The 12,966-nt window shown below is 50.8% G+C and overlaps 1 protein-coding gene across 5 annotated transcripts in view; it reads left to right on the forward strand.

Moving 5' to 3' along the window:
* Positions 1–12,966, forward strand: part of LOC6506105 (teneurin-m) — a 112,695-nt gene that overhangs the window by 52,917 nt on the left and 46,812 nt on the right. For all 5 annotated transcript variants that reach the window (XM_001958504.4, XM_032454139.2, XM_032454140.2 and 2 more), the window contains exon 2: positions 12,377–12,556. In XM_001958504.4, the coding sequence (XP_001958540.3) occupies positions 12,377–12,556 (180 nt within the window). The remainder of the gene's footprint in view (positions 1–12,376; positions 12,557–12,966) is intronic.

Genomic DNA, 12,966 nt, shown 5'->3' on the forward strand with positions numbered 1-12,966 from the left:
GCGGTCTTAGCCCACTTCTGGCCTTGGCTTAATTAGACTCTTGCCCGGCCGGCTGGCCGTAATGAGGCTTTTAACCGAGCGCTGACCCAGATGCTCGCCTCTCTCCAGTCTCCGAAGACCAACTCGTAATGGGACTGTGGAGAGCCTGGAGCCTTGAAAAGTTGAATTGAGCAAAAGTTAAATATTTGTCCCCGGCTTTCGGCTGGCTCACTTGCGGGCACTTTAATAACAAATGTTCACGAATGAATCTTCGCTAATGAAAATGCGAAATACTTCCATCCAATTATTTATTTGAATTTGATCAAAACGATAAGGCACACAGCAACCTTCTTCCTGTTTCGTCCTGCGTCTTCCCACTCAGCGGCACAGGGAATAATAAAATTGAATTTGAAAAGAAGCCAGCTCCGGCTAGGTCCTGCTCAAGTAGGCCACTCGAATGGTTGGCACCGCCACTTGGCACTGAGTGGAGTTGACCACGAACCGACTGGTTGACTGACTGACAGAATGAGTTAACGGGGGAGTGGACGAATGAACGAATGAACCATTTGCATGCACACAAAACATTTGCTCGGGCCGGGATGGAAAAAATGTGCAAGGAGGAAGCAAGGACTCTGAACGGTGCAGGTCAATTAATTAGGACTAAATTAAGTGCAGCTGGGGAGTGCTCGAGTCAAGGATCTCCGGCTCCTGCTCGACTCCGGCCCAGCTGCTACTTAGCTGCGAGCGATTCGAGTGGCAAGATTATAGCCCATTTGCAGGGCAGTCCACCGCATGGAGCATAAATCCTTGCCGGACTCCCGCTCGGAAGGGGTTTAGTTCATTGACCGGAAGTCGGACAACGAAAGTACGCGGAAAGTGGTAAACAGAGCCAAGTTTGCAGATAAGCCCACCGTCCATTTGTATGCGTCCTCTTGGCTCCGGCCCTCAGCCGGAGGCGGCCAACGGAACTGTTTGGCATACAAATGAACTCACAATTTGACAGAGAAACATGGCCGGGCAGTGCAATCTAGGGCGCCGATTCGATAAGAGCCTGGTGGAGCCCAACCAGGGCCCCGGGCTGGGCCGCCGAATAGAGATCCAGCTTAGCCTGGACGTGGGCGGACAATGGCTCCGGCCGGTGGTGCCGCGTCGAGCTTAACATTTTAATGATTACCCACACCATCGGGATCAAGATCCCAGATCCAAGATAAAGACAAACGCAGCAAAGTGCAATAAGCAAATAATGATGCGCGTCATATTTGCATGCATTCTCGAGAAGAAGTGCGGCAGCAATTTACGATGTCGGGGAACTGGACAATTGACTTGCCCCGTGGCATTCTGGCATTCTTGCATTGTGGCAGTCTGGCGATGTAGGTGTAGCAGCGTAGAGGAGCCTGTAAAATGTTTTCAGCCATAAATTAAAACCCACTAACGAACAAGGACGGGACTTCGGAGGAGAGAGCCCGCAACTGTTGCAACTGCAACAAGATAATGGCAAATGAAGCCGTAGGAGTGGGTAGAAGGCGGTCACGTTGCCTGTTCGAGGGGAGCTGCTGCACGCTATATGCTACGAGTGCCACATGTGAGCACGTGACACGGCGAGACGGGATCTGGGGGATGACCACTTCGGCGCAGGCACGATCGCCTCACGCTCGCATCTCGGGGAACGGGGAACGGACAGGGGTCTGGAAGACGGGGGAAGGAACCCACACGGCGGCACGTTCATGCAAATTGCAGCTCCTGCCGGCGAGCTCTGTCCATTGTTCGCAATGTCTGAAAAGGCCATTGCGCCTGCGCAGCAATTTATTTCATTTATACTTTCCACTCCTGCTCTGCCCCTCCCTGCTGCGTTTTATTATCATTGCATAAGATTCGCATTGTCGGACTTGCAGCAGGCAGGGAATAACTTGTGAGTCGCGACTCTGGCTCTGAAAGCAATTTTCTGGGGAGCATCCACCCGGCGACCCCGCGTTCTTGTCTGCCGCTGCCAGTTTCCCGTCTAACATGTGCTCGCGGCTACTGTGGACCAAAAATCTGGACGGTAGTGGGATGGGAGGGGGCCGGCGATGGTGCTTCCTACGCAGGGCGGGGCTGGAGAATCGCCGATTTCCTGGGGCTACCACAAGGCTAAGCTCCGTGTGTTCGGTGTTCTTCTGACGGGCCGTGATATGGAAGTTTGGCCAGAGCAGCTTTTGATTGGATTCCTGGGAGGCCACAACGTCGAGTTTATGTAACTTGCGAAGCCGAACAGGTTGCGGAGGGGGCTGGGGCACCTGCTGTGAAGAATGCATTTTTATCAAATAGGTCTGTCAAATTTCTCCCCGGCGATACGATACCATTTGCATATCAATCCGAAATCCATTTAACAGTTTCACGCTGCGCGGCCCACAGGTTCGGGCATAAATAAGCGATAATTTCCCGGGGAGGGCGGCCTGGCAAGTGTCAGGAAACATGACAGTTGACATCGCTCACATATCTCACTCACATCCGACACCGGGCTGCAGCTAATTTCTTCTCGCTTCTTATTCATGAGCGTTATGCAAGCAAGTCAGCTTGCATTTCCATCGTTAGCATCACAATGGCAGCAAACGAGTTATGAAAGCCGGAGCACTCATCAAGAAGCCATTTAAATTAATATTAAAGCAGGGCTGGACGCCGAAATAGAGAAACCGATTTCGTCCAACGATTTCCCTTTAAACTGCAAGCCAGCAAATAAGCGCTGGCTTTAGAATTCGCTGCCAGAAACAGGCCTCACGCTGAATAAAATTCATCAAAATATCCGCACGGCACGGCCAAAATGAATTGTAATGCATTATGCGCTGCAGCGCGAGGTCTGCGTTTGACAATCCAAAAAACAGGCGAGATATAAAATAAATGCGGTGCGGTTGGCCGCAGGTTTATAAATTTAATTGCGGCCAACTCTTTAAGGAGAAAATATATTTAAATTGTGTTAGAACTTACCCTTGTGAGGAAACCTTTTCTAACGACTTTCTCTCTTCTGTGTTTCAGGTATGCTTGATGTGGACTTTATTGTTGACTTTCCAGTCCGCAAATGTGGGATTGAGCTTTTGGCAACTCCTTCCCATGTACATGCTCCAAATAATTAATGAAGTGGGGCAAAAACTGTTCCACCCAGCTCGCTTTCGGTTTAAAGCTGCCGGGCGAAGCCAATAAGCCAAAGTAACTGGGTAAACACATGTCCCAGCACCAGCACCACCCCCGACACCGACACCGACACCACCCAGCGCCCAAATGGCCAACAATTTTTAAACAAGATAGAAAACACCCGGGAACACATGTACACAATGATACACCTGTACTAACCACCCACACCTCACCCGAACACGGCACACACAAACGAGCTTAAGCCCTGTGAAAATAGTTTCAATAAAGGGAGCTTGCAGGTTGCTACACTTGTTGGTGGCTGGCCACGCCCACTAACCCAATGCAAACCTGGGCCGAATAGCCCGCTTCCCAGCCCTCTCCCATCACCCATCTCCCACCCACCCCATGCTGCTATTGTTATTATTTATGCGAGTCAAACAGCAGCTTCCGTTTGTGCCACATGCGGCTGGCGGAGGCATGCAGCTACCGGCAACGCGGTGGCAGTGGCAGGGTCTGGAGAACACGGAAAGGAAGCGGCGAGCATTTAAAAAATGCACGCAGGGAGGAAGGCCTTGACTGCAATATGTTGCCCAGCAGCGGGCTGCATTTTTATAGATTTTTTTACCAGGTCAGCGGCGCAGCGAATTGCGGGCGACGCCGGGGAGGAGTGTGTTGCCTCTTCGCTGGCTTGTTTAACATTTTTCAACAATTTCCTTAATCATGGGTTAGGAACCGGCCCACCCCCACCCTTCCTTCCTTCCGCCTCTTGTGGGCGGTAAAACAGCTGCTGTGGCCTTCGTCCTGCCCGTCCGACAGGCCATTAAAAGTCAACTGTTTGTGTGGCGGTGTATGGGTGCATGGGTGTTGTGGGATGTGAGCGCCCCAAGTTATGCTACATTTGGTGGCTGTTTCTGTTGCTCGTGCTGCTGCCTCTGCAACATTTTAATTGCTTTACATAATGCAGCAGAGCAAGCTGCAACTCCGGCCCGGCCGTGGTGCCTCCTTAATGTGCGCTGCACTGCAGTTTTTCATTATTTTTAATTGTTTGCGCAGTCGTGTGTGTCGCCACTAAAAATGTTGCGAAATGCCGCCGCAACAACCTCGGCCCAGTCCCAATTACGTCTCCATAATTGCTAAATTAATGTGGAAAAGATGTGTGCCGAAGCACTGGCAGCTCCTGAATGGAGTTCGGCAATGGGAATGGCAAATTAGAAGCGCCACATTAGCGTGGCCCCACTGTACTGTTCGTCATTTGTGTTCGCTCTTCCGGCCAAGTTTCCCGCTTGTACGCAGCATAATTACCAGGAACTTTTCTCTGGCCCTCTTGGCAACAACAGGATCAGCAAGATAAACAAGGATGCCCGCCGAACTGGGAGCACTGGGAGGCGGGAAAAGTTCCTCAAGACGTTCCGAGCTCAGAATCGGGGGCAGAACATTAATAAAACCTCTTGTTTCCACCCCCTCAAGCGGGCGAAACGAAACGGAAAGAAACGGAAAGTTCTTCCACTTTCAAATTTGGGAGCTGCCAGCTCCCACGACTAGGCCGGGTCAGGACAGGTGGGCGGCGGACGGCAAAGGGCCGAGAACTGGGGCCGAAGGAGGACTTCAAATTTAACGACTCTCCAAAGTCCACTGAAAAGTTGAAAAGAATGCACCCGCAAAAAAAGGCAGCGTAGGAAATTTAAATTATATTAAGCCAAATGAACGGGCCAGACTTTTTCCATTACTACGAATAATAAATAAACAAAACGAGCAAGCTCAAAGGAAAAATCCACACAAAGAACCACTTGACTGGGGCAGTCGCAATTGAGAGTGGAGGAGATGAGTGGAAATAGAATGGAAACTTCGCTTTCAAAGTCGTTCCAATTAAAGTTGCCCGAAGATGGCTATGGCGGCAGGGTATTAGATCCCATCTCCCAGCTCCCCTACCTCGAGAATCCCTCACCAGTCCCTCCATCCTCTCCAGATTTTCCCACATTCGTAACACGAAACTTGTAATGTATACATGGCAGACATTCCATCAAAAAAATAACCCCGCCCCCGAACACCGACCAAAGTTTTCTATGTACTCGCATTATTCCCTTCCCTTCTCGGATTCTCCCACGTGACGAAAAGTTTTCCACTCGGTGGTGCCACCGATGCCTCCGCCGCTGCTGCTTTTGTTGGCCTTCGATAATGATTTGATGTTCATGTTTCGCGTTTGCATAGCAACTTTTGTCAGCTGGCAAATTGAATGAGATCGCTGCCAAAGATGAAATCCAATTAGAATTTAAATCAGAGCAGAAACACGGAAAGCGGAATACGGAACACAGAGAAAGGACCTTCCTTTGAGCAGAAGGAGCAGCCAAAGCGTGCGTCCGCGGACGAAAAATCGTTCTAATTGCTGCAACCAGAAGTTGCAAGGGTCCTTGCTCGCCGAGCTCCATTGTTGGCGCCGAAACAAAGGAGGGAGGAGCAGGACCAGGAGAAGGTAGCCACAGCTGGCCACTAAGTAAGCCCTCCAGTGGCGGAGCTACTCCCCGGGAAACGGAGCCAAGTAGCAGGGTTGGGCTAGGTCATGTTGTCAGCTTGTTGCACTTGGCCCGGGGCTCATTAATGGAACGATTATTTTTTCCTCAACACGTACACACCCTCGTACGAGTGGCTGTGTGTGTGTGGGTGCCACACTTCACTTGCGTCGCGTCACCTCCTCGGGTGGCTTGTTGACACTCATTGAGACAAAAGTGCTTAACTGCCTGCACTTTTTAGAGAGAGCTGCAACAAAGGCGCCCAAAGAAACTATTCGGCTTACACTGGAAAAGATTCCGGGCGCTCCGCAAAGGGAAGTCCTTTAACAATTTGTGGTGCTTCAGCAGTAGGTCTTGTCAGGACCGAGAGTCGACTGACAAGAAAGGACGAACATGAATCATTTATTAAACATTTAAGCCACACCCGTTGCGGCCAGTGTTCTCTTCGGCCTGGCGTTCTCCCTGCTTTATCACTTTCTTTTGGCTTTCCTTCTCGAACACACGTACAGATAAAGCTTTTATTTTCTGCTTAATTTGTTTGCAGGCGTTTGGCTGGGGATGCCACAGAGTGTCGCCCTGGCCCGGTCCCACCCGCACTCTGCCACCCAGGCAGAAATGTGTTGCATAACTAAAGGCGTTCGCGAAAAATGTCAAGCACCTCAGCTGGCATTACGACATGTACGACGAAGAAGGTTAAGCACGCCTGACACGCTGTGAATTATGGCGGCTGGAGGCGAGTGAGCAGGGTGGTGCGAGAGGAGGGTGGCGGTGTGGCATAGCGGAAGGCCTGAAAACTGTGTGTTTTGGCCTCTTGGCTGCCACTTTGAAATGCTAATGAGTCGAAAGCAAATGCCAGTTATCTACAGCCTACTTTCTGGCGGCAGTCAGTGCAAACTTTTTGCTGCATTTCCGCCCTCCCCCTGGGTGCCACTCACCCCTCACACCATCACACAAACAAAGACCCACTTCTCTCCAAGGCCTTGCCAAGGGCCGCCGCACTTATAATTTCGGTGTAATTTCCATAGAATCAAATGGCGGCCCCACTGGCAACTTGCATTTGGAAATGTGTCAAGTAAAGCGTTAAATTAGATTTAAATTTCGCGGCCTTTTCCGCCATTCCGGCATTCATTTGGCCAAAACTTTTGACTTCTGCCTCCAGCCGAGCGAAGGCAGAACGGCCGGGCGGTTGGGCTGCGTCGAAGCAAATAAATCCTCAAAACTTGAGATTTCCAGAACCAGCTACTGCCGCCTGACGTTTATTACGTTCCCGACTGACAATGAGCCAGAAGTTACGCCACGGCCCAATTGAGTCGGCTCTTTAAGGCTTAAAGAGGCGAGGCTCCGGGTGCCAAGCTAGACACAGACGTGGCAGAGTAGAAACCGCAAAATGTGCAACACACAGAGCGATGAGCCGTCGCCTAATAGGATTAGGGGCAAGGGCCCTCAGCCCTGCAGCTGAGGCGGGGGCAAAAAGTGGAAGTGTGGCAAGATGTGGACCGGAGGCCCGGGCGAAAAAATGAACCCAAATCGGCTGGCTTGCGGTTTTGGGGTCGTCGTTTCCCCGACTCTCCTTGCCACGAAATCAATTAGGCGGCGTCGCGTCTCCCGGCGGAGAAACTATTAAATACCTTCAGACTTCATTTGGGGCGAGGAGGTCAGTGCCTGAATTTTAAAACCTGGTGAATGGGATTTGGCTCTGGTTAGGATTAAGCGTCCTGGGGCCGCGTTGAGGAGAGCTCCTTGCCAGCCTTGCGGACGGCCCAGCCGAATCAAAGTTAGATCCTCGCCAGGAGCAGGACCACGGCTGAGGCTAACCAGCATACAAAATTGAAACTAAAGCAAACAGCGTTAACTTTTTGTTTTCCTTAGCCACCTTTTTGCTTTTGGCCCGTTAAAATATTCGCATCGCGTGCCCCTGGCTTTTTACCTTTATGTCGTGTTTAGCATTAGCCTCCCTCCTGCCCCGCCCCGCCCTCCAGGCTCAGGCCACCAGGATCCGTCGACACATGGAACGTGACTAAGCTGACAATTGTGTCGAAGTAAATCCAAGTTTTGCCAGCCCGACTAAATAAATCTCCTAGGCGAGCGCAAAACTTTGACAAACAAAGATTGTGGATGCGAAGGGCTTTGCAAATGACGCACAATGGGCGTGTCTCCATCCCTGCGTGTGTGTGTAATGGGGGGGTGAGGAGGGCGGTACATGACAGGCAACATAAATAGTTGGGCAGGTTCGGTGCCGGCGCCCGGGCTTTGGCTTCATCTTCAGTTCGGGCCGGTCTCAAATTTAATAAACTGTACACACTCACCTATGCAAAGGATTACTTGACCGGGCGAATGGGCCACTCTCCCGTAAACGGTGACATCTTTATGTTTGTGTGGGTGTGCTGCTTTGCTCTATTTATATGTCAAGCGCAGGCGGCGCACACACACTCACCCACAGAGGACACAAAGCGGCGACCCTGTGATGGTGCATATACAAACAGGACAACTCGTACACGCATACAGATGGCCCGCATTATGCCTCCGCCCCGGGGGACGGACGGTGGGGGCTCCGAATTGGGAATGCAGTTTCCCAGGGCACCAAGGCCTTTAATACATAGACACGCTCCAAACAAAGCATTCAATCGTCAGTTTAGGTGCCTTTTGTCCGTCCCCCACACCACCCCCTATTCCTAACGGAGAAAAATACACTTTCGACCCCACATTGCGTATACGCAGTGGTGCACACATGTCCGTGCATTAATTCATAGCCATTTCGTCTTCGTGTTGAGAAGTTAATAGATGCAGGACCGGGGCCTACCTTCGATTAACTAGTTTCCAGTCGGGCCCTGGCAGAAAAGGATTTTAATGGAATTGTCCGTTCTGCATTCCTCTCCGCCCTGCTCCAGTCTCGGCTGGACAATGGTGGAGGGGAACTGTAGTTAAGAAATACTTCAGCAGCTGTCTGCACCTGCTTCCGACTCAGGTTGCCTCATTTTCATTACGCCCGCCCTCCGTCCTCCGCCCTCCGTCTTGCGCACACCATCCCGGGCCCGCCCGTCGCTATTCCTGGCTTGCAGCAATTCATGCTTAACTGACATTTCAACTGTCATACCGAAAGTGTTTTACATTTCCCTCTCGTCAGGAGCAAGGAGCAGCCAGCGAAGGTGTTGGCATGCCCCTCTCGCCCGTTGCTGGCATGCCAGCAGCTGGTGTCGCTTTTCGATGCTGCCTCCTGCTTGCTGCTTACTGGTTACTGGTTACTGCTTACTTTTAATTAAATTAACATATTTCTTTCGCACCGCTTCCATTCCGACACATTCCACATTTCCGCAATTGAAGTCGCATGAGTCATTTCCCCAAATTGTCTTAAAGTCTGGGGTCTTGCGGGAGACTTTTCGGCATGTTGGCTGACTTCCCAATTTTGGTTTGCGCTCTTGCCCCACGGCTGCTGGAGGGGAGTGCATTATAATGGCATTAAAATGCAAGCCAAAAAAGCATCCCCAAAGAGAGGGAGTCCAGGGAGCTGGCTGGGAGGTGGAGGTGGGCAAGGACACAAAGCAAGCCCAGCAGGGAGCATTCGCTTTGTCACACACAAGCACACATTGCGGGAAGCATTTGGCCTCGCAGCATCAAATGTACAATCTCCGAGCGAGCGACCGACAGACTGACTCCCTCCCCCGGCCTCTGACCCACACTGCTCGCTTATCGCTAAAGCTCGCCTCGCTTTTTCATGCTCCGTCTGACGAAATGCCATTACACATTTTGCGTTCCCCTAAAAACAGCAATGTTGCCGCAACAACAACGACAACACCAGCGCTACCCCATTCAAAGCGACAACGACAATGGCAACAGCAGCGACGGCAGCGCCAGCAGACAACAACAACGGCAACAGCAACAACACTGGTACAAGCAGAAGCAGCAGCAGAGCAAACAAACAACACAAACACATACAAACACAACAACACATACTCTCACACACACAGATACAGATACAGACACAGACACAGACACAGACAGAGACAGAGCAAAAATAAACGCTGGGGGTTGTAGAAATGAAGATAAGCTGCTTATCAGCGCCATTCCCAGTAGTTGCCCGTTGTTCATTCGTTTGACTCTCCCTCCCTTCCTGCGCCCAGTGCCACCTCCTTGCTGCCACCCCTCACCAGCCCCCTCTGCGGCTCCTTTTTCTTCTATTCTTCTTCTTCTGCAGCACTTTGCCTCCGAATGCGCTTTAAGTGGTCGCTTGGCATTCGCCTGCAAAGCTTCCCGCCCGGCTCATGGAGCTCCTACCAGGCCCCTCCCAGACCCAGGCGCTACCCGCTTGCCGGCCGCATATGGAGGCGAATGCGGATGTGGATGTAGACGCCAACTTGCTGGCAACCACGGCCAGTGGCTCTCGGAAAGTGGCTTCGTTGGCCCAAACATGGCCATTGTCATCGTAGCTGCATTTTTTTCGCTGCCAAGTCCTTACTCAGTCAGGCGAGAATAAGCTGGACTAGACGATGCGCAGTAGTCCCACCCGAAGTACCCAATCCCTGTCCGAAAATAGTCCGTGCTGATCAGTTTCGATTTCTAATGACCCACTGCGTGTCCTTCGAGGTTGTTACCACGATTCTTTATATGTGTAGCTATTTTAAGGACAGCCAAACGAATTCCCATGCTTCCCATAAAAATCCTTTGCTTCGAAAAACTAATATGCCCTGCTAGAAGCGAGCTTCAAACTGAAAATTGCGCTTTTCCTTGCTTAATATTACACTAATGCATGCAGCATGGCACACCGCATCCTGCACCCTGCACCGCCCCACTTCCAGCGGTTTAAGTGTGTTTAAGCGACATCATAGCTTTTGCAAATGAGAGTTGATAAGCTCCTTTAGCTCCTAACCCTGCTCCTGATGGGCATCTAATTGGAGGAGGATGCTCCTTAGTATCCGTATAAAAAATATAGTACTTCGGAAGGTCGTTCCGCGTCCGCGTAACGCATACGCACCGTGTACCCCGGTTTCCATCCGTTTGCGATTCCCATTTGAGCGCTCCAACTGTAAGCGCCTTAAATCTGGAATCTAATTACGGGCGGGCCAAAGACAAAAGTCCAAAATATTTTCCACCCAGTTTTAATCACAGCTGACGGCCATCCTCGCCATGCAAAATGTGAGTGAACATTTTTGAGCGACTTTCGTTGCTTTTGTTGCTGTGTTTAACCGCGTGAAATAATCTTTGCTGGCAGGCAGTCGTTGGAAGTCCGGCAGCAGTTCCCCTTCTCGTTTTTGTTGTCGTTTCCGCAGCCACTCCCCTGCCCCAGCCCCTGGTCCATTTGTCCAGTGTTTGATGCGGCAAGAGGCGCGTTTCATTATGACGATAATTCGCAGGACCTGCGGCGAGGCGGGCACCAGGCAGAAGGCAGCAGACGAGCAGGCAAAGTTGGTGTCATATTTTCCGCAGCTTAAATCTTCCGCAGCCCAGCGAGGAGGCCGACGGCCACTTGTGAGCCCAGATTCTTGTGCCCCTCTGGTCCGGCTTAGAGCGCCACACCAAAAGAAACACAGGCAGCAGGCGGGCGGGTGGGCCAGAATGCGATTACGGCTGAGAGGGCCCCCTTGAAGAAGCGCTCCCTAGACTAACTATTACAACTAAGCCGCCAGCAGCTCACACACGCACACTGGATCCTTCGAGGGGGATTAGGAGGAGGACATGAAGGCGCAGGCAGGCGAAGGAGCGAGAGATGAGGACGGATATGATTTTCGCGCCCGACAAATCTCAACAAATTTGAAATTTTGTTTCTTGGCCGTTGGCGCTTCCGTTTGTTGCTTTTTATTAGGCTTTTTCCTGTGCTCAGTCTTTGGCTCCCGGCGCTTGAATCTGGGGAGTATCCTGTTTGCCGTGCCGTGCCGTGCGCCTTCCCGTCCACTCCTCCGTCGCAGGACCTCGGAATGCTTTTTAAGCCTATAAATGAGCTTAAAATTTTCTATGCGAGTGAATGCGAATGCTTTTGAAATTTATTAGGGCCCAAGGACTGAACAGGATAAGTGTGGAGACAAGCACACACACAATCAGAGGCTAACACCCTCGATTTGTGTGTGCGCGGGCATTCGGTGTCCTCCACCGCCCACTTCCTCCTCCACCATAGTCCCATCGCCATCGCCATAGAAATTTTCAAGCGCGCCAAATTGAATTTCATTTGTATGTTTTCCTCTTATTTTTATTTATATCGCGCCGCTTCTCGTTTTGGAAATTGCCTTTTGCCTGGTAATTTTCAGTATTTTAGAGTTTTGAATCTATGTATAGCTTTGCTCCGTCTCTCTTTCTGTCCCTGTCCCTGTTTCTCTCCCGTTCTGGCTCTTTCCCTGAATCTGTATCTGTGTATCTGTATCTGTCCTTTTTATATTCGTGTTTGAGTTCGCCGTGCATGTTTGTTTAGAAGTGCCCGAAAAAGGAAGCATCGCAAAAGAATACAAATTGAATTTTCTGCGCTGTTAAATAATTTCATTTTGATTTCGTTGCTTTCGCCTGATTTTTGTGCCTCGCCTTCAATGCGAACTGATTGCAGCCCCTGCTACCCTCTTCACTCACCCCTGCCCCATCCGTGGCGCCACTAAATCCATTTGCAGCTGTTTCCAAATTCACGAAATACTTTTAGTGTCAAATGTGCAATGATTTTTGCCATTTACAGAGCGCCCCCAAAATAAAAGAGTGCACTGGGACAGAGTGGGATTTATCGTCATTTATTTTTCAGGAGTTTCCAACCTTTCAAAATTCAATTAAAAACGTATCCCGTGACTGTGACGCTAATTTTCGTTCTATTGCAGGCTTCCTCCTGGAAGGAGTCACACCCACGGCCCCACCGGATGTTCCGCCCCGTAACCCCACAATGAGTCGCTTGCAAAATGGCCGCTTAACCGTTAACAATCCAAATGACGTCGACTTCGAGCCTTCCTGCTTGGTGCGAACGCCGTCCGGCAACGTTTACATTCCTAGTGGAAATTTAAGTGAGTACCCGAACACACCTCCGTCCTGGCCACGGCAACCCATATGCCGTGCCCTATTCATCTGCATGTATTTCCCATTTAAAAAGAGAGCCACCATGTTACCGACGAGCCAATTTTCCTAGCCATATGCAAATCCAACCCGCATTGAATCCCGGCCCAGGACCACTCCACGGCGACCATCAAAAAGCCACTTGACTCATTTAAATGTTTAGCGCTCGCATCGGGCACAAAAATTCCATTTGCCATATTGCCATAAAAATGAAAAATGAAAAAATCGAACCGAACCAGTGGCAGCCAGAAGGGGGGGTCTCTGGCCTGCCTCTGCCGGGACGTCTGGGGGGAAAGCGAGAAAGCAAAAGGCCGCAGCATTTTGCAAATTTTCAGCTCTTTTGTTTCCTATGCGCCATGCG

Source organism: Drosophila ananassae, chromosome 2R (genome assembly GCF_017639315.1).
Source record: "Drosophila ananassae strain 14024-0371.13 chromosome 2R, ASM1763931v2, whole genome shotgun sequence".
Taxonomy (NCBI): domain Eukaryota; kingdom Metazoa; phylum Arthropoda; class Insecta; order Diptera; family Drosophilidae; genus Drosophila; species Drosophila ananassae.